General features: G+C 52.0%; 3 protein-coding genes across 4 annotated transcripts; 2 read left to right on the top strand and 1 right to left on the bottom strand.

Annotated features, from left to right (window-relative positions):
• Positions 1 to 208: 208 nt before the first annotated feature.
• On the bottom strand, positions 209 to 1348 carry LOC103646187 (uncharacterized). Its single transcript, XM_020548231.2, has 3 exons — positions 874 to 1348; positions 601 to 762; positions 209 to 502 (listed from the first exon to the last, which is right to left on the bottom strand). The coding sequence occupies exons 1-3, from the start codon at positions 1144 to 1146 to the stop codon at positions 401 to 403; spliced, it is 537 nt and encodes a 178-aa protein (XP_020403820.1). The 5' UTR covers positions 1147 to 1348; the 3' UTR covers positions 209 to 400.
• Positions 487 to 16348, top strand: LOC100285749 (coiled-coil-helix-coiled-coil-helix domain-containing protein 4). Of its 2 annotated transcripts, none has more exons than NM_001158639.2 (4): positions 487 to 1270; positions 14547 to 14581; positions 14699 to 14824; positions 15706 to 16323. In NM_001158639.2, exons 1-4 carry the CDS (start codon positions 1153 to 1155, stop codon positions 15874 to 15876), a joined length of 450 nt encoding a protein of 149 aa, NP_001152111.1. In that variant the 5' UTR covers positions 487 to 1152; the 3' UTR covers positions 15877 to 16323. The 2 variants fall into 2 exon arrangements, with proteins under 2 accessions (NP_001152111.1, XP_023157300.1); XM_023301532.2 differs by lacking the exon at positions 487 to 1270 and adding an exon at positions 13452 to 13968 and having other exon boundaries at positions 15706 to 16348.
• Positions 3362 to 7386, top strand: LOC111590845 (uncharacterized). The gene is made up of 2 exons (XM_023301733.2): positions 3362 to 3976; positions 4081 to 7386. The coding sequence occupies exons 1-2, from the start codon at positions 3362 to 3364 to the stop codon at positions 7309 to 7311; spliced, it is 3846 nt and encodes a 1281-aa protein (XP_023157501.1). The 3' UTR covers positions 7312 to 7386.
• Positions 16349 to 18676: the final 2328 nt, after the last annotated feature.

The following is an 18676-nucleotide window of genomic DNA, read 5'->3' as shown; positions in this document are numbered from 1 at the left end:
GGAGGTTAAAAGTAACATAGGGCAAGTAGCCCTAAACAATGTATCTGTGGCAAAACATGTCTTAACCTGTTAACAGTTCATAGGTCACAAAATGTGCTCCCAACCCAGGAAGTTTACCCATTATGGACCATCCAATGCCACTGTAAAAACCTAAAAGTCATACAATGATTTAGAATATGATAATTTCATATGTGAAGTAACACATAACTAAATCCGAAGCCATTAGGCATGATTGCATGAACTAGAAAGTTTTATACAAAAATCAGGATTTATATGCTTTTCTACTGCTGCCTTCTCCCGCTTCGGCCTCTCCCTACCGCTTCCGATCCAATGAAGCTTCACTAGAGCCTTTCCTAATTTAAAATATACACAATATAACGTAGCGCTGCGACAGTTTAGTTCAGTCCCTCCTAATTTTTTTCCGGCCTACGTCCCTGAGCAACCGACCAAACCTACAGGGCCAGAAGCGGCCTGAGCCGGTCCACCAACTGCCGGAGCCCAGCTGCAGATGCAAGGAAACACCGCGCAGATACCAAAATTAGACCTTGAGAAAGCAACAGTACAGCAACACAAGGAGGTGAGGTGGGTGAGTGCGCTCGCCTGGAAGCTGGAGGAGTGCTTAACCGTGTCGAGGGGGTGCACGGCGACGGCGGAGGCGCTGATCGCTGCCGCACCGAAAGCCGCGTGGCCCGCGTGACGCTGTCCTCCATCGGTTTGCCGCCTCCCACGGTCCCACCATCTCGGCGGCCTGCAAGGCAGGAACTGGAACACACGCTCCCCGAGAAATAGCGAAAAGCGGCGAGCGACGTTTAGGGGAAGACAAGAAGAGAGAAGCCGCGGGAGAATTTGGGGCCCATTGAGAAACCTGCCCACCTCGGGTATTGGTGTTCGGCCCACAGAGTTCCGTGGCCAAGCGAAGATCGGATGGCTGGCACCTGGCACTGGCAGGCAGGCTGGGAGCCGGGGACGCGCCGGACCGCCGGTGCTAGTCGAACTCGGGTCGAAGTTTCCTTCCGAGGTTGGTCGCTGCCTCGACTCCAGCGTTGAGCCAACTCCGCCGCCCTGTCGTTTTCGCCTCTCCCTAGCATTTACCGGAAGAAACGAGCGTGACCGCCGCCTTCTCCCGCTCCCGCTCCCGCTCTGCATCTCTCCATGGGCCAGATCGAGAGCCAGGTCACTCCTCCAGCGGAGGAGCCTTCTCCACCCACCGTGGAGCCGTCGCCGTCGTCTCCTGCCCCGCCTCCGTCTTCCCTTGAGGCGATTGCTGCAGGTATGTGTACATGTGAATCCCGAAGTGTGGTTTCCTCCACTTTACTCCGAACTAGTTGAGTTGCAGTTGCGCTGGGTCTTCCCGCTGCTTGGATTTGGATGGAGCATTGATTAAAGGGTGAACCTCTTGAGCTGGGGTACGTTCGGATTTGAAGATTTGTTTGTAGCTAGTAACCATAAATAAGAATCAGATGCGAAAGTAGGCCGATGAGGTCGCTCCTCTGACATTGATGACGCAGAACTTGTACAACTGACCTCGATATCTTAGGCTCTAACCGATTCGGCAGGGTTTTGCTGAAATTGCGATAGTATTTACTGTTAATTTCGTCATAAGTGATGTTCTATGTGTACTGTGCTCGCGAGTTGCAGCGGAATTGAAATAATGTCACGATAATTTTATGTTTGAACGTGTGTTGTTCTGCACCAAGCTACCAAAAGCCGAGAAAGAGAGAGTACTGTAGACGTAGGACCGCTTTGAATAAGAATGTTGACACGATAGATTGTCTTTTATGATTTAGAGAGAGGTTTACACTGTCTATGTGGTACATGTATAGATGTAACCATGTATAAAGTAAGACTAGAATATGAAAAGCTGAGCAGCCCAAAACCTTTTTATTGTTGCATCTACTTTGTCCTTTTATAGCATAAGAGAGAAGAAATTTACAATGTGTTTGGTTCGCCTGACTAAAGTTTAGTCTATGTCACATTGGATATTTGAATGTCAATTTTAAGTATTAAATATAGTCTAATTATAAAACTAATAACATAGATGAAGACTAAACGACGAGACAAATTTATTAAGCCTAATTAAATCCACGATTAAGAAATGTGTACTTTAGCACCACATGAGCGAATAATGGGCTTAGACTTAATAGACTCGTCTTATCGTTTAGTCCTTATCTGTGTAATTAGTTTTATAATTAGACTATTTTTAATACTTCTAACTAGCATTTAAACATTCAATGTGATAGGACTAAAATTTAGTCAGGTAGATCCAAACGGAACCTTATATCAAGTTCCACAATGTAGAGACCCAACTACTTCTATCTTATAGTAGTTGTTGATCCATTCGTGATGAACACCTCCATCATACCATGGTGGCGGATACGAGAGTCTATAATTCTATATCGTTGAGTACGGTGTAGCTGATAGACGATGTACTTGCTGACTTCCACATCCTTTCAGGGGCGAATGTAGGGTGGTTTGTTGGGGTCAGCCGACCCCGATAAAATATATAAATCCTATAACAAAATATGAGTCTTAGAGCTGCTGATGAGGAAAGAAAAAAATGGGAGATTGCTGGTGCCAAGGGTCTTTCCCATTTGGCAGCACCATTAGCTGAGAATTAAGGAGGGCTTTTTGAGTTCCTTTGGTAGCTGTCCTATTTTGATGGATTTTTTATGTATGCTTGCTACTGGCCTCTGTAGTGTTCATATACACCTATGGCCTCAGACATGGCAATAGTGCCGTTTTTAACCACCTCGTTTATAAATGCTATGGAAGGGAGCTTTCTCTTATTTGCCCAGTGTCGTGTGTTGACTTGATCTGAGGAGCATGTGGCGACCGGTTCAAGGCTTGGTCCCTGAGGTAGAGGTGTTATGACCGGCTGCCACTACAGGCGCCGGATAACAGCACCGGATAACAGCAGAGGCAACAGATAGACATGCAAATTAGTTGGATAAGGATCTACACATGCAGATTAGTTGGATAAGGATTAGAAGATTAAGGGATAAGATTTGTTAGAGAGAAAAGAGGGATTTGATCTCATTAGATAAGTACTAGAAGGGAGTATAAATAATTGTAAGCACCACCCTATATGGAATTAAGCAGAAACAATTATAGTTTCCAGCTTCCCTCTGGGAGCTGGGAGAAACCCTAGCCGCCACTGTTCATCGCGCTACTGTTCATCGCGCTACTGCTCATCAGTGTGTTCTTCCGTTCAGCAGCCCATCTCCCTCTTTCCCTGCGCCCAGCATCCACGACGCCCAAACACAGCCGTGGGCGTTTCCTCCCTCGCCCAGTCCCCTCACACTCATACAACCTAAGGCCAATCCGTGGTAGGGATCATATTCCTATCAATCTGGTATCGGCTATGTCCAGCGATCCGTCCGCGCCGCTGCCCTCCTCGCCATCAGCGTCGTCGCTTTCTCAGGCGTCGGCGTCGCTGCCATTAGCCGCGGTGCCGTCCACCGGTTATGTGCCGCCAGGCACCTCATCTGTTCCCCTGACCCTAGATTCCCTCGCTGAAGTAGTCCGGGAAATTTCACGGAACATGGCTGTCATGCAGGGAAACATGACCGCGATGCAGGGGAACATCTCCTCCATCCATACCTACATCACCGGCACCCAGAACCCACCGCTGCCTGCCTCCACCACCATGCCACTGCCGCCCAGTCCATCTGCGCCGCCGCCCACCGCATCTCTCCGAACATCCGCCGCTGCCGCATCCTCCATGACCGGGGCTGCGCCTGGCGTACCGCTGCACTTAATGCAGTGGCCCCGATCACCGTCGCAAGTCCCGTCATATGTGCTGCAGCCGCCGATCTACTCTACTCCGGCGACCATCACGTCGTCGGTGGTGCAGTCTGAAGCCCCCACGCGCTGGCCTCTGGGGGGGTCTTCTACGGAGGCGTCGAGGGAGTCCTCTTCCATGAACCCACGACCCAGACAGCCTCCTCCGGGGTCGTCGAGCCCGCTGCTGGCCTGGGCTATAGCCAGGCGGCACAGACTCCCCCTCGCTACTACAAGATCAACTTCCCCACCTATGATGGCAGCGTTGACCCCCTAAATTGGTTGAACCAATGCGAGCAGTTCTTCCGGGGCCAGCGCACCCTGGTGACTGACCGCACTTGGCTCGCTTCGTATCACCTGAAGGGCGCTGCGCAGACTTGGTATTACGCCCTGGAGCAAGACGAGGGCATGCCAACGTGGGGACGCTTCAAGGAGGTCTGTACCCTTCAGTTTGGGCCGCCTGTTCGGGGCACCCGCCTGTCCGAACTTGCCCGCCTGCCCTTCACCTCGACGGTACAGGACTACGCCGACCGCTTCAACGCTATGCTCGGCCACACGCGCAAGCTCGACGCGCAGCAGAAGACCGAACTCTTTGTCGGCGGCCTCCCCGACCACATCCGGGCTGATGTGGCCATCCGAGACCCCCAGGACCTTCAATCAGCGATGTACTTGGCGCGTGCTTTCGAGCAGCGTGCAGCGGCGCAGACCACTCCGCCTCCAGCGCGCGGGTTCCGGCAGTCTCGCCCGGGACTGCCAGCACCGCCGCGTCCGCTGACTGCTCCGCCAACCGCTGCAGCGCAACCAGCAGGTACAGCCGCCCCAGCGCGACCGTTCCGTCGGCTTACGCCGGCCGAGCAGCAGGAACGACGTCGTCAAGGGCTCTGTTTCAATTGTGATGAGCCCTATGTGCGTGGGCACGTGTGTCCCCGCCTCTTCTACTTGGAGAACGACGACTACATCGACGACGAGCCCCAAGAGGAGGGAGCTGACCTACAGATCGCGCTCGAGCAGGAGCCACCCTCGCGCGTCGCGGCCATCATTCCGACGGTCTCGCTGCACGCATTGGCAGGGGTGCGCACACCAAACGCCATGTTGCTGCCTGTCTCCATCAATGGCCACCGTCTTGTGGCCCTCGTCGACTCCGGCTCCACCACCAACTTCATGTCGGTGGGTCTGATGAGCCGCCTGCAGCTGCCATCCACGCCACACCCCACCATCAAAGTGCAGGTGGCCAACGGTGACAACATACCGTGCCAAGGTATGGCGCGGAGCGTCGACCTGCGGGTGGGCACCGAACAGTTTTCCATCGACTGTATCGGCCTCACCCTCGGCACCTTCGACGTCATTTTGGGCTTCGAGTTCCTGCGGCTGCTGGGGCCGATCCTCTGGGACTGCGACCGCCTGTCCATGTCCTTCACCAAGGGGGGCCGCCGCATCATTTGGTCCGGCCTAGGGGCGCCCGGCGCGGTTCCCCCACAGCCGGCTACGTGCGTGGTGTCCAGCACGCCCACACAGCCGCTCCTCGACGATCTTCTTCGGCAATTTGAGCTGGTCTTCGCCGAGCCGCAAGGGCTGCCACCCGCCCGCCCCTACGACCACCGCATTCATCTTCTTCCGGGGGCGGCACCGGTGGCGGTTCGGCCCTACCGTTACCCCCAGCTCCAGAAGGACGAGTTAGAGCGTCAGTGCAGCGCCATGCTCGCCCAAGGGATCATTCGCCCCAGCACATCGCCATTCTCTGCCCCGGTCTTGCTGGTCCGCAAGCCCGACAACTCGTGGCGGTTCTGCATCGACTACAGGGCCCTGAATGCTAAGACATCGAAGGACAAGTTCCCTATTCCGGTGGTCGATGAGTTGCTCGATGAGCTGCATGGCGCCCACTTCTTCACCAAGCTCGACTTGCGCTCGTGCTACCACCAGGTGCGCATGCACCCCGCTGATGTCGAGAAGACGGCGTTCCGGACACACGAGGGACACTATGAGTTCTTGGTCATGCCGTTTGGCCTCTCCAACGCTCCGGCGACCTTTCAAGCCCTCATGAACGACGTCCTCCGCCCCTATTTGCGCAAGTATGTGCTTGTGTTCTTTGATGACATCCTCATCTACAGCAAGACATGGGCGGAACACCTCCAGCACATCAGCATCGTCCTCCACGCCCTGCGCGACCACCAGCTACATCTCAAACGCTCCAAGTGCTCCTTCGGGGCGCGCTCGGTGGCATACCTCGGGCACGTCATCTCCGCCGCGGGGGTGGCCATGGATGCGACCAAGGTGGAGGCCGTCTCCTCGTGGCCAGCACCGCACTCCGCTCGTGGCCTGCGGGGCTTCTTGGGCCTCGCCGGCTACTACAGAAAGTTCATCCGCGACTTCGGTGTCATCGCGACACCTCTCACGCGCCTTCTGCGGCGCGATGCCTTCACCTGGGACGACGACACCCAGGCCGCCTTCCAGCAGCTGAAAACAGCCTTGACCACGGGTCCAGTCCTTCAGATGCCTGACTTCGAGAAGACCTTCGTCGTGGACTGCGACGCCTCCGGTACGGGCTTCGGCGCCGTCCTTCACCAAGGCGCGGGACCGGTGGCGTTCTTCAGCCGTCCCTTTGCGGCGCGACACCTCAAGCTTGCCGCTTACGAGCGGGAGCTGATCGGCTTGGTTCAGGCGGTGCGCCATTGGCGGCCCTATCTTTGGGGTCGTCATTTCGCCGTCCGCACTGACCACTACAGCTTGAAGTACCTCCTCGACCAGCGACTGTCTACCGTGCCCCAGCACCAGTGGCTGAGCAAGCTCTTCGGCTTCGACTTTGAGGTTGAGTATCGTCCGGGCCGCCTAAATGTCGCCGCGGACGCACTGTCCCGCCGCGACGCCGAGCTACTCCAACCATCCGTAGGGGAGCCGGGGGCAGCAGCAGCCCTGGCCCTCTCTGGGCCTTCGTTCGCCTTCCTCGACGACATCCGCCGCGCCACAGCGACATCCCTGGATAGTAGCCGCCTGTGCCAGCAGCTCCAGGATGGTACCTTGACCACCCCATGGCGCCTGGAGGATGGCCTCCTTCTTCACGGCTCGCGCGTCTATGTACCGAACCACGGCGACCTCCGACATCAGGCCATCCTCCTGGCCCACTCGGCGGGGCATGAGGGCATTCAGAAAACCCTCCATCGCCTCCGCGCCGAGTTCTACGTTCCTGGCGACCGCACCTTGGTGGCTGATTGGGTGCGGACGTGCACAACGTGCCAGCGGAACAAGACAGAGACCCTGCAGACGGCGGGGCTGCTGCAGCCCCTCCAGGTGCCGTCCCAGGTGTGGGCTGACATCTCCATGGACTTCATCGAGGGGCTACCTAAGGTGGGCGGCAAATCGGTCATCCTCACGGTGGTCGATCGCTTCTCCAAGTACGCCCACTTCATTCCGCTCGGCCACCCGTATACGGCGGCATCGGTTGCGCAGGCCTTCTTCGATGGCATCGTCCGGTTACACGGGTTCCCCTCCTCCATCGTCAGCGATCGGGACCCTGTGTTTACCGGACACGTCTGACGCGACCTCTTCAAGTGCGACGGCGTCTCCCTCCGCATGAGCACGGCGTTCCATCCACAGACGGATGGCCAGTCCGAGGTTGTCAACAAGGTGATTGTCATGTACCTTCGTTGTGTGACAGGTGATCGGCCTCGGGCCTGGGTGGACTGGCTCTCTTGGGCGGAGTACTGCTACAACACCTCGTTCCACACCGCCCTCCGTGCCACGCCATTTGAGGTGGTGTACGGACGCCCCCCACCGCCGATCCTGCCATACCAGCCCGGGTCCGCACGGACGGCAGCGGCGGAGGAGTTGCTGCGCGACCGGGACAACATCCTTGCGGAGGTCCGACAGCGCCTCGTTCAGGCGCAACAGCTGTCCAAGCGGTACTACGACGCTGGTCATCGCGACATGGAGCTGGCTGTCGGGGATTGGGTGTGGCTGCGCCTTCTACATCGGCCCGTGCAGTCCCTAGAGCCACGCGCAAAAGGGAAGCTCGGCCCTCGCTACGCCGGACCGTTTCGAGTCCTGGAGCGCATCGGCAAGGTGGCATACCGGCTGGAGCTACCAGAGGGAGCCCGCCTGCACGACGTATTTCATGTGGGCCTCCTCAAGCGCCACAAGGGTGAACCGCCGGAGCAGCGTGCGGGGTTACCCCCTGTTGTGGCTGCTGCGTGGTGGTCGGCGAGGGGAACGCAGGGGAGAGTGGAGAAGGAGAGTGGCTTGAGAACAAGAACGCAGAGCGTAGCGAGGAGGTCTGTCGTCGCCGGCGGCTGAAGGCGCCACCGTCGAAGAACAGCCCACCTCTAGGAGGTAACTGTATTATTCTTCGATGCCTTCTTACAAACTAGCAGCCAGCCTTTATAGTCTAGGCGGCAGGGAACACACCCAATCATCTTATTGCTTTCCATAATGGAAATAGGAAACTCTACTGTCTGCTACAGCAGAAATAGGAAACTACTGATATAGCAGAAATAGGAAACTACTGATTGATATACTGGAGATAGGACTGGCCTGATCCTCTTCCCTTAATTCGGCTGCCTGATTGTTGCTTCCTTTTCCTGTTCTTCCAGCTCAGTTGCCTTCCTGAGCCTGCGCCCATAGGTGTTCTTGTAGAAGAATGAGTCCACAACACTTCCCCCCTCCCCCTGGAACAGCTCGTCCTCGAGCTGAAACACCGGATATTGTTTCTTGAAGTCTTCTAGGGAAATCCAAGAAGCATCAACAGCTGTCTGTCCTTCCCAATGCACCAACAATTCCCATACTCCATGTTTGAGACGAGCACGAATGATCTTCAAGGGATGAGGAACCACTCTTCCATGCACCAGAGATGGCAACTGCACTGGATCACCGACCGGAGGGGTACCCACGAAAGGCTTAAGAAGGGCCACATGAAACACATTATGGATGCGAGCTGCTGCTGGTAAACGAAGACGATAAGCTACTGATCCAATCTTTTCTAGTACTTCATAAGGTCCAAAGTACTTAGGGCCCAGCTTGGTGGCACGCGCTGGAGTGATGCCCACGGCTGTGCGGTGATGCAAACGGAGCCAAACCCAGTCTCCTACTGCAAAGACAACCTCCCGGTGCTTCTTATCATGCTGAGCACGCATGACCTCCTGAGCCAACAATAACCGATCACGGATTTCAGCCAGGAATTCATCTCTATCTCGGAGTTGGGCTTCTACTGCTGCCACCTTTGCCGCCCCCTGTTCAAATTGCAGCAAGGTTGGTGGAGGCCGTCCATAAACCACCTGGAAAGGAGAAACACCAATAGCTGTTTGGAAGGAAGAATTGTAGCAAAATTCAGCCCACGGTAACCACTGTAGCCAAGAACGAGGTCGATCTCCTGCTAAGCAACGAAGATACATAGTGATAATGCGATTAGTGACCTCCGACTGCCCATCCGTTTGTGGGTGAAAAGCTGAACTGAGAAGCAATGTCACCCCTGCTAAACGGAATAATTCAGCCCAAAAAGTGCTAGTAAAAACCGGGTCCCGGTCACTAACAATAGAACATGGGAACCCATGTAGCCGAACAATCTCATCAAAGAAAGCCTTTGCAACAACGGTGGCTGAATATGGATGGCTGAGTGGAATGAAATGAGCATATTTGGAAAACCGGTCCACCACAGTCAAAATAACTGATTTCCCGCCAACTTTAGGAAAGCCCTCAACGAAGTCCATAGCAATATCACTCCAAACAGAAGAGGGAACTGGCAGGGGCTGCAGCAGGCCAGCTGGGTGCAAGTGCTCAGTTTTATTGCGCTGACAAACTCCACAACCCTTGACATACTCGCGGACCAAACGGCTGCTGTGAGGGTTGAAGAAGGATAACCGAAGACGATAGTGTGTCTTCTGAATACCCTCATGTCCTGCTGTATGTGCATTCTCCAGTAGTTGTGGCCATAGGGGAGATGAATCTGGAACATAGGCTTTGCCCTGAAATAACAGCAGGCCATCCACCTCTGTCCACCCAGCTGGTGCAGTGCCACTGGCTAACTGGGCTCGAATGTCTTGTGCTCTTGGATCAGCAAGGAGTTCTTGACGAATTGCATCAAAAACTGCAAATGATGTTGTCGATAGGGCATGAATACTGAAGGCCTCCTCATCCCGACGAGATAAGGCATCTGCTGCTGCATTTTGCTTCCCTGGGCGATACACCACATCCAGATCATAACCAAATAGCTTCGTGACCCAAGTGTGCTGTGGAATAGTGGTCAGACGTTGGTCCAATATGTACTTCAAGCTGCGATGATCAGTGCGGACTGTGAATGACCTGCCCCACAAGTATGGCCTCCAATTGCGAACGGCTTTGACTAAGCCGATCAGCTCTCTTTCATATGCGGGCAACTTGGCGTGGTGAGGGGCCACGGCGCGACTGAAGTAAGCCACGGCGCCCTCGCCCTGGTGCAGCACCGCGCCAAAGCCGGAGCCCGAAGCATCGCAGTCGACGTAGAAGCGCTTGGCGAAGTCTGGTAGTCGGAGCAGTGGAGCAGACACCAGCGCCTTCTTCAGAGCTTGGAAGGCCGATGCCGCCTGGGAAGTCCAGGAGAAAGCCGCCCCCTTGAGGAGAGCAGTTAAGGGCTCAGCCACCGCACCGTACCCCGCAATAAACTTGCGGTAGTACCCGGTGAGGCCAAGAAAACCCCGCAGCGCCCGTGCAGTCCGCGGTTGTGGCCATGCCTCCACAGCCGCCACCTTGGATGGGTCCATGGCCACGCCCTCCTTGGAGATAATATGGCCCAGGTAGGCCACCGTTGGTTCGCCGAAGAAACATTTAGACTGCTTGATGAAGAGGCAGTTGGCGCGTAACAATTGAAAAACCATCCTGACCTGCTGCACATGTGTCTCCCAGGAAGAACTATAGATGAGTATATCATCAAAAAAGACTAGAACGAACCGGCGGAGAAATGGCTTGAGGATGTCATTCATGAGAGCTTGAAATGTTGCTGGCGCGTTCGTCAAGCCGAAAGGCATGACGAGGAACTCAAAATGTCCATGATGCGTGCGAAACGCGGTCTTGGCGATGTCCTCTGGATGCATCCGGACCTGGTGGTACCCGCTGCGGAGATCAATCTTGGTGAAGAAACAAGCGCCCGACAGCTCATCAAGGAGCTCGTCAACCACTGGGATAGGAAATTTGTTCTTGACCGTCTTGTCATTTAAGGCCCGAAAATCCACACAAAATCGCCAAGTACCATCATGCTTCTTCACCAGGAGAACAGGGGAGGAGAAAGGGGATGTGGTTTCCCGAATAATCCCCTGTGCCAGCATTTCCTGACATTGGCGCTCAATCTCATCTTTCAAAAGCTGCGGGTATCGGTACGGGCGGACTGCAATGGGAGCCGTACCCGGCAACAAATGAATGTGATGGTCATGGCGTCGCGCGGGCGGCAGTCCACGCGGTTCTGCAAACAGGTCAGTAAAATCTTGCAGTAATGAATTCATGAGGTCCCTGGTCGCCGTCAGAGCAGCAAGGCTAACGTCGTCACCACCGATCCCACGCCACAGGACGGCACGATCATGGTGCCAGAAAGCCATGGAGCGCGCCGTGAAGTCCCAAGTAATGGGTCCCAGCGTCTTGAGCCAGTGGACACCGAGGACGACGTCGAAGCCCTCGAGAGCTAAGGCATAGCAGTCGATGGAGAACGTCTGATCCTGGATGGCCAATGTCATTGCTGCACAGATACCCGGACTGTGCAGCTGCTGTCCATTAGCCACAGTGACCACCAGACCCGGCCGATGGGCGATGTCGAGGCCGAGTCGGTGGGCGACGCCCTGGTTGATGAAGGAGTGGGTGGAGCCGGAGTCCACCAGTGCTGTCAGCTCTTCCCCTTGGATCTTGACGCGAAGACGGATGGTGTCACCCGCAGGGACTCCTGTCAACGCGTTCAGCGAGATGCAGACTTCCTCCGTGATGTCGTCGTCCTCTGGCGCAGCGTCGTCCAGGGACAGACAGAACACGCCGCCCCGCGCCGCACACTTGTGATCCCGGGAGAATTTCTCCGGGCAAAAATAACATTGCCCCTTGGCACGTTTGTCGGCGATCTCCTCAGCCGACAGCCGACGAACGCGTGGTCGCTGTGGTTCCTCCGTCGTCGGTGCTGGTGTCGTTGACGGTGGACGAGGACGGGAATACTGGCGCGGCGTGGACGAGTAGATGGCGCGAGCCGCCTCAGCGGAACGGCGCTCGAAGGCCCGGGCCAGACTCATGGCTGTCTGAAGGTTCGCCGGGTGTTGCATCTCGACGTCGGATGACAAGGGCTGACCCAACCCGGCAGTGAACAAGTCGATTTGGTGCTGCCGGGTCAGGTTGTCGCAGCGGCACAGGAGAGCCAAGAACTGGCGCTGGTATTCCTCCACCGTGCCGGTACGGTGGAGCTCCTTCAACTCCCCAAGCGCGTTGGAGCGGATGGGCGGGCCGAAGCGCATGTTGATGAATTCGACAAAGCGCGGCCACGTGATGATGCCGAGATCACGCTCCAACTGGTAGTACCATTGTGCCGCCGTGCCGTCGAGATGGAGAGAAGCCATCCACACCTTATCCTCCTGCAGCGTGCGGTAGCCGCGAAAAAAGCCTTCACACTTGTTCAACCATGGGAGCGGATCCGACTCACCATCGTAGTGCGGGAAGTTGAGGTTGGGCTCGCGTGGACCACTGTTGTCAGGACGTCGAGGGCCAGTCCCGCGGCCCCCACGGAAGCTGCCTTCCTCCGTGCCTCCGTGGCGTCGACGATCAGGCGAACCTTGCAGCTCGTGGTCCTCTTCATCACCGGACTGAAATTTCTCCGTGCGCGCGATGCGCTGGTCATGCGCGTTCAGGCGGTTGTTCATGGTTGTGAGCTGCGCGATGATGCGGTCCAGCTTCACCGAATCAGGCTCAGGATCGCCCGCGACGCTGGACATGGTCGGGGCACTTGTCTCCGATACCAATTTGTTGTGGCTGCTGCGTGGTGGTCGGCGAGGGGAACGCAGGGGAGAGTGGAGAAGGAGAGTGGCTTGAGAACAAGAACGCAGAGCGTAGCGAGGAGGTCTGTCGTCGCCGGCGGCTGAAGGCGCCACCGTCGAAGAACAGCCCACCTCTAGGAGGTAACTGTATTATTCTTCGATGCCTTCTTACAAACTAGCAGCCAGCCTTTATAGTCTAGGCGGCAGGGAACACACCCAATCATCTTATTGCTTTCCATAATGGAAATAGGAAACTCTACTGTCTGCTACAGCAGAAATAGGAAACTACTGATATAGCAGAAATAGGAAACTACTGATTGATATACTGGAGATAGGACTGGCCTGATCCTCTTCCCTTAATTCGGCTGCCTGATTGTTGCTTCCTTTTCCTGTTCTTCCAGCTCAGTTGCCTTCCTGAGCCTGCGCCCATAGGTGTTCTTGTAGAAGAATGAGTCCACAACACCCCCTGTCCAGGATGGCAGACTACTACCGGCGCCGCTGAAGGTGCTGCGTGCTCAACAGCGGCACGGAACGTGGCACATTTTGGTGCAATGGCAGGGCCTATCTCCGGAGGAAGCTACATGGGAGCCGCTCGACGACTTTCGGGGCCTCTACCCCGACTTCCAGCTCGAGGACGAGCTGTTTACGCATGCGGGGAGAGATGTTATGACCGGCCGCCACTACAGGCACCGGATAACAGCAGAGGCAACGGATAGACATGCAAATTAGTTGGATAAGGATCTACACATGCAGATTAGTTGGATAAGGATTAGAAGATTAAGGGATAAGATTTGTTAGAGAGAAAAGAGGGATTTGATCTCATTAGATAAGTACTAGAAGGGAGTATAAATAATTGTAAGCACCACCCTATATGGAATTAAGCAGAAACAATTATAGTTTCCAGCTTCCCTCTGGGAGCTGGGAGAAACCCTAGCCGCCACTGTTCATCGCGCTACTGTTCATCGCGCTACTGCTCATCAGTGTGTTCTTCCGTTCAGCAGCCCATCTCCCTCTTTCCCTGCGCCCAGCATCCACGGCGCCCAAACACAGCCGTGGGCGTTTCCTCCCTCGCCCAGTCCCCTCACACTCATACAACCTAAGGCCAATCCGTGGTAGGGATCGTATTCCTATCAAGAGGTCTCTGAAAATGCCATGCTGGCTCTCAATCGGACTCACTGTGGGTCTATCTTCTGCGATGGAGTCTTTAAGGACGTTTTGTTGTTAGAGGGTATAAAAAACAATTGTTTAAGCATGACATTTGCAAAATTCAGTTAGAATGGATACTGATTATAGCAAATGGCAAAGGCAACCATATGCCTAATTCCATCACGACCATGGTAGATAACACAATTATATTAGCATGTGAGCATCATTTCTTTATGTAATTGTGGCACTTCACCAAGTTAGATTGGTGAGTGGGTTCCCTCGGCACTCTTGAATGCAGCTCGCGAGTGCTTTAATCTGTCCAGAATGACTAGCATGACCAATCAAGCACATAGGCCTTTAAAGAGCTACTGCTTATACTTTGCCCATCGCCATTCACCAAGGCTCGAGGTTTGACACACATCTGAAGCCAATCGATGCTGCTTTCTCAGTAAAACTTAGCAACTGTCCGTGGTTCAGGGGCTAATCTATTGGCTCAAGGGTCCTGGGGTCATAGTTCAGGGGCAAAACAGTAGGTTAGCTCAAAATTTTGCTGCAAACTCATGTTCTCCATGCAGCTTGTAACATAACTTTCTTTATTTGGGCGCTTTCTTAGTCTTCTGTTTACACTGTTCTAATTTTGCATTTTATAAAAATGTGCAGAAGCCATGTCATTTGATGAGGATGACACTGAGGAGGTAAAACCCTTCCCTTTTTATCTAGATAGATGCTTAGACATCGGTCACTTATTTGCTTCACTACATCTTGGTACTCCAAGTGCCACTGATCAGTCAAGTATCATTTTGCTTGGACAGTCAATCGATGTGAAGGTACAGAAAGCTCTGGACTGTCCATGTGTTGCTGATTTGAAAAATGGTCCTTGTGGAGGTCAATTCGTCGATGCATTTTCCTGCTTTCTCAGGAGCAGAGAAGAAGAGAAGGTTGCATTTCTTTTTCACTTTTCTGCAAGCAACCTACTTGATTTCAACTTAAATGTGCCTGATTCAAATTATGTTGCTTGTTTATGCATATCGATAGTTATAGCATGATGTTCCTTACCGAAAACTTAACTCAGGATCATAGCATGTGTAGCCCTGTTTGGCAGGGCTCCAGAGAAATCCATATTTGGATGTGGAGCTGTGGCCTGTGGGTTACATCTGAGTTGTTTGGTTGAGCTGGTTCCTTTCCATTCTAAGTAAAAAAAGACTCTTGACTTTCTTGATTTTAGAGTAGGAAATCCAGATCCGAGGTGGAGCCTGGAGCTGTCCCAATATGAAATTTGTTGGACATAAACTAGAAAGGTGTTGCTAGATGGCCTGATCAAGCTTAAGAAAATTCGAGGGGTTGTTAGATGGCCATAACTGTAAAGGTGTTGCTAGGATGACCTGATTGAGCTTAAGAAAATTCTTTGTCCTAAGTGGATTTTCTTATGATTCAATAGATATAAAACTACTGGTATCATTGTCAATTTAACTTAGACAAGACAACAATGCTTGTATAAGCCATTTATTAAGGTAATTCTGTTGGTCAACTCAAAAGCACTTGTTGTCTTGTGGATATCTATGTACTTTTACATCAATAAGTTTCATGTGTATGCTTGTTCTTCATATCTGGAAAACTTTTAGAATATTGAATTGCTAACTTGACTGAGCTTAGTTTTTTTTTCCCTTAAAAATTTCTGGCTGTTTGCATATTGCCACGTTCAAAACTTTGTATCCTCCATAAAATTCAGTATCACGCACAACTTATTATTGGACCATGTATCGTTTTCTTGTATATATGAATTAACTAGCACCAAAATTTGATGTATATGCCTTTCCAGGGATCAGATTGCGTGAAACCCTTCATCACATTGCAGGACTGCATCAAAGCAAATCCAGAGGCATTCTCTAAGGAGATTCTGGAGGAAGAGGAAAATGATGAGGAGGCAGATAAGTCCAACCTGAAAGTTAGAGCTCCATCATGGTCCAGAGAATCCAAACCTAAGGTTTGAGATTGCTTGGTATTAACTGATAGTGATATTCATCCAGTGTGCAGACTCACCTTATTCAACTATAAGGGCTTGTTCGCTTTCCTCTCAATCCATGTGATCTCAATCCATGTGGATTGGGTGGGATTGGATGAGTTTAAATCCTGAACAAGTCAAAATCCTTCATATTTTTTCTAATCTCATCCAATCCACATGGGACAGGAATAACCGAACAAGCCCTAAGTTTGCCAGTAGTAGACTGATTTCAGAGAGCGAGGTATCATAAATTGATTAACAGAAATACCCATATTTTGTGTATAAGAAATGCTTCATGGTATCCACAATTTTAGAATGTACATGTCATTTCAAGTATCAATCGAGAACTGATGAACTTGTAATTCGATTCCTAGATACAGGGCATATTTGATCACCACTGTATTATTATACTATGAAATATACATATGATTATCATAATCTAGGTTATGAACTATAATAATTAGAGTGTTTGGATTTCTAGGTTTTTGTGGTGGATTATTCTTGTTCAAGTGATAAATACTCATAATTACCAAAAGGTATGTCAATGTGTAAAAGGATTAAGATGTCCAAAAGGGATTGAATTAGGCTTCTCTAAATTTTCTTTCACAAATTTTAAACTATAAACAAGCTCAACTTTATCCCTTATGCATAATAGAATAATAAAAAGTTTTGCACACTAATTTTTGACTCTATAGTCTATACTAGCATGGCAATTCTAATAAGTAGATACTTGAAAGAAATTGCTCAAATGTAAATGAAGGATTAGGAACATCTCGATACTTTGCTCTCCACTAGTTCTTATTGGAGCATACATGCAATGGTGTCACTTCCCCTTTGTTAGCATAAGGACTAAATGCTTTTTATAAACCGGTTCTTCGCCTTTTTGGTGTGATGAACTGCTCACAACCATGTACATGTTTAAGTTGGAACACTCACAAGTTCTTTAGGTGATCACCAAACTTTTGAACGCCAACAAACTGTGTTGATCACCAAGAGTAAAAAAATATAAACTTTTCACTTGACTTAGTCAAGGCTAATATGAAAAATGGGTGCACACTAGTTAACCTTAATGCGCTGATGAGGTTGTTAATCAAGTGATTACCAACTTTCAAGTCCCTCGGTAGCCAAAGGATCCTTCTCACACTCAAATAATTTTCTTGAGCAATTAGAATTGACGAGAGTTAGAAGGATGAGTTGGGGGTGTATTTATAACCCCTAATTGACCAACTAATAATTATAATAACTTTGGGCAAAATCCTCGAATTGTCCAACGAAAATGGATTTGATGATTCTCTTTGGTATGATGAGACACAACAGTCACTATATCCTTAGCATGTTAGACATAGTCGTTAGAGTGTACAACATGTAGTGTATGGTCCAAAGTCCTTTGCAGGACCAGTCTGACACTCATAAAACCTCTCTAGAGAGCATCAGACTAGGACTCGACAGTCTGTCTGTCACCCTATTCATAGGGTTTGATACTCCTATAGGAATAACCCTACTTGTTGCAGTTGCATCGTCCTTCGTTGGACCAGTTTGACATACAATGGAGCTCTATAGTTTATTTACATAGACCGTCGTACTCATCCATAATGGTCTGCGCGACCTACTTCACAGGTTCAACAATTATGCCTTCACTATTAATCCAGTTGGAGGGCCATCTCCATTGGTTTGATGACCCTGATTCTTAAGGTCTGGCGCCTCTAAAAGTACCCAGATACTTATAGTTTTGAAAACTCTATAAACGAGGTTTGTTTAAAATACCTTTTGGACCACATTTGAGCTACGTAGCACTAAAGACAATTAATGTGCACCACACTTATTGACACATAGGGAAGGGCATACCCGTACTAGTGTCGAGACATGCTCAAGGATCCTAGTCGAAGGGATCCACACACCTCAGAATGACTACCAACTTGGCTCGCGAGACTCCACATGCATTTAGTACATGCATCGAAGCTTATGTCTAATAAGCCCCTAGGGTCCGCCGTGTCCTTGAGACACCTAATAAATAAGACCATAGGCTTATGCCTTAAGGCGACAAGTACATGAGCTTATGAGGCCTCTCGCGCCTCGGGCACCTAACAAATAAGGCTCTTGGGGCCCCTAGTGCACTAGGGCACCCAACAGATAAAGCCTCCAGGGCCACTCATGCCTCGACACACCTAACATATAAATCCTCCAAGGCCCCTCATGCCCCAAGGCACCTAGTGGATAAGCCCACAGAAGCCCCTCATGCATGGGGCACCTAACGAGTAAGCCCCTAGGCCCCCTTGCTCTGTGGGGCATCTAACAAATAAGACACCGGCTCGTGCAATATGGCACCTAGCGACAGTGGCGGATCCAGGATTGATCCAAGAGAGGGGCTACCAAGCTAAGACTATAAAAAAAATTATACCAAACAAAAAACTTTAATTGATGTTTAATATGACACAAGAAGCAAGATATAATTTAAATATCCAAGAAATATGTAGTCCAAAAATAAGTCAATACAAATTCTAGAAATACAAGAAATACGGTGGACTGCGACGTCGGCGTGGACCGTGCACTGCGGCAGTGCTCCTGCCTTCGGGCTCCGGCGGTCCGGCCTCCGGGCGAGCGCGCTGCGCGGCTGCGGCGACCCGCGGCTCCGCGCCTGGCGGTGGCGGCCTAGCGGGCGAGCGCGCTGCACGGTTGCAGGCTGCGGCTCCGAGCTCCGGCGCTCCGCGGCCGGGCTGGCGCCTCCGCGCCAGGCGCCCTGGCGGTGGCGGGCGAGCGCGCTATGGTCCTACGGGCTGCGGTCACCATG

This window comes from Zea mays, chromosome 2 (assembly GCF_902167145.1).
Source record: "Zea mays cultivar B73 chromosome 2, Zm-B73-REFERENCE-NAM-5.0, whole genome shotgun sequence".
NCBI classification, from domain to species: Eukaryota; Viridiplantae; Streptophyta; class Magnoliopsida; order Poales; family Poaceae; genus Zea; species Zea mays.
This window is presented reverse-complemented; position numbering and strand designations above follow the sequence as displayed.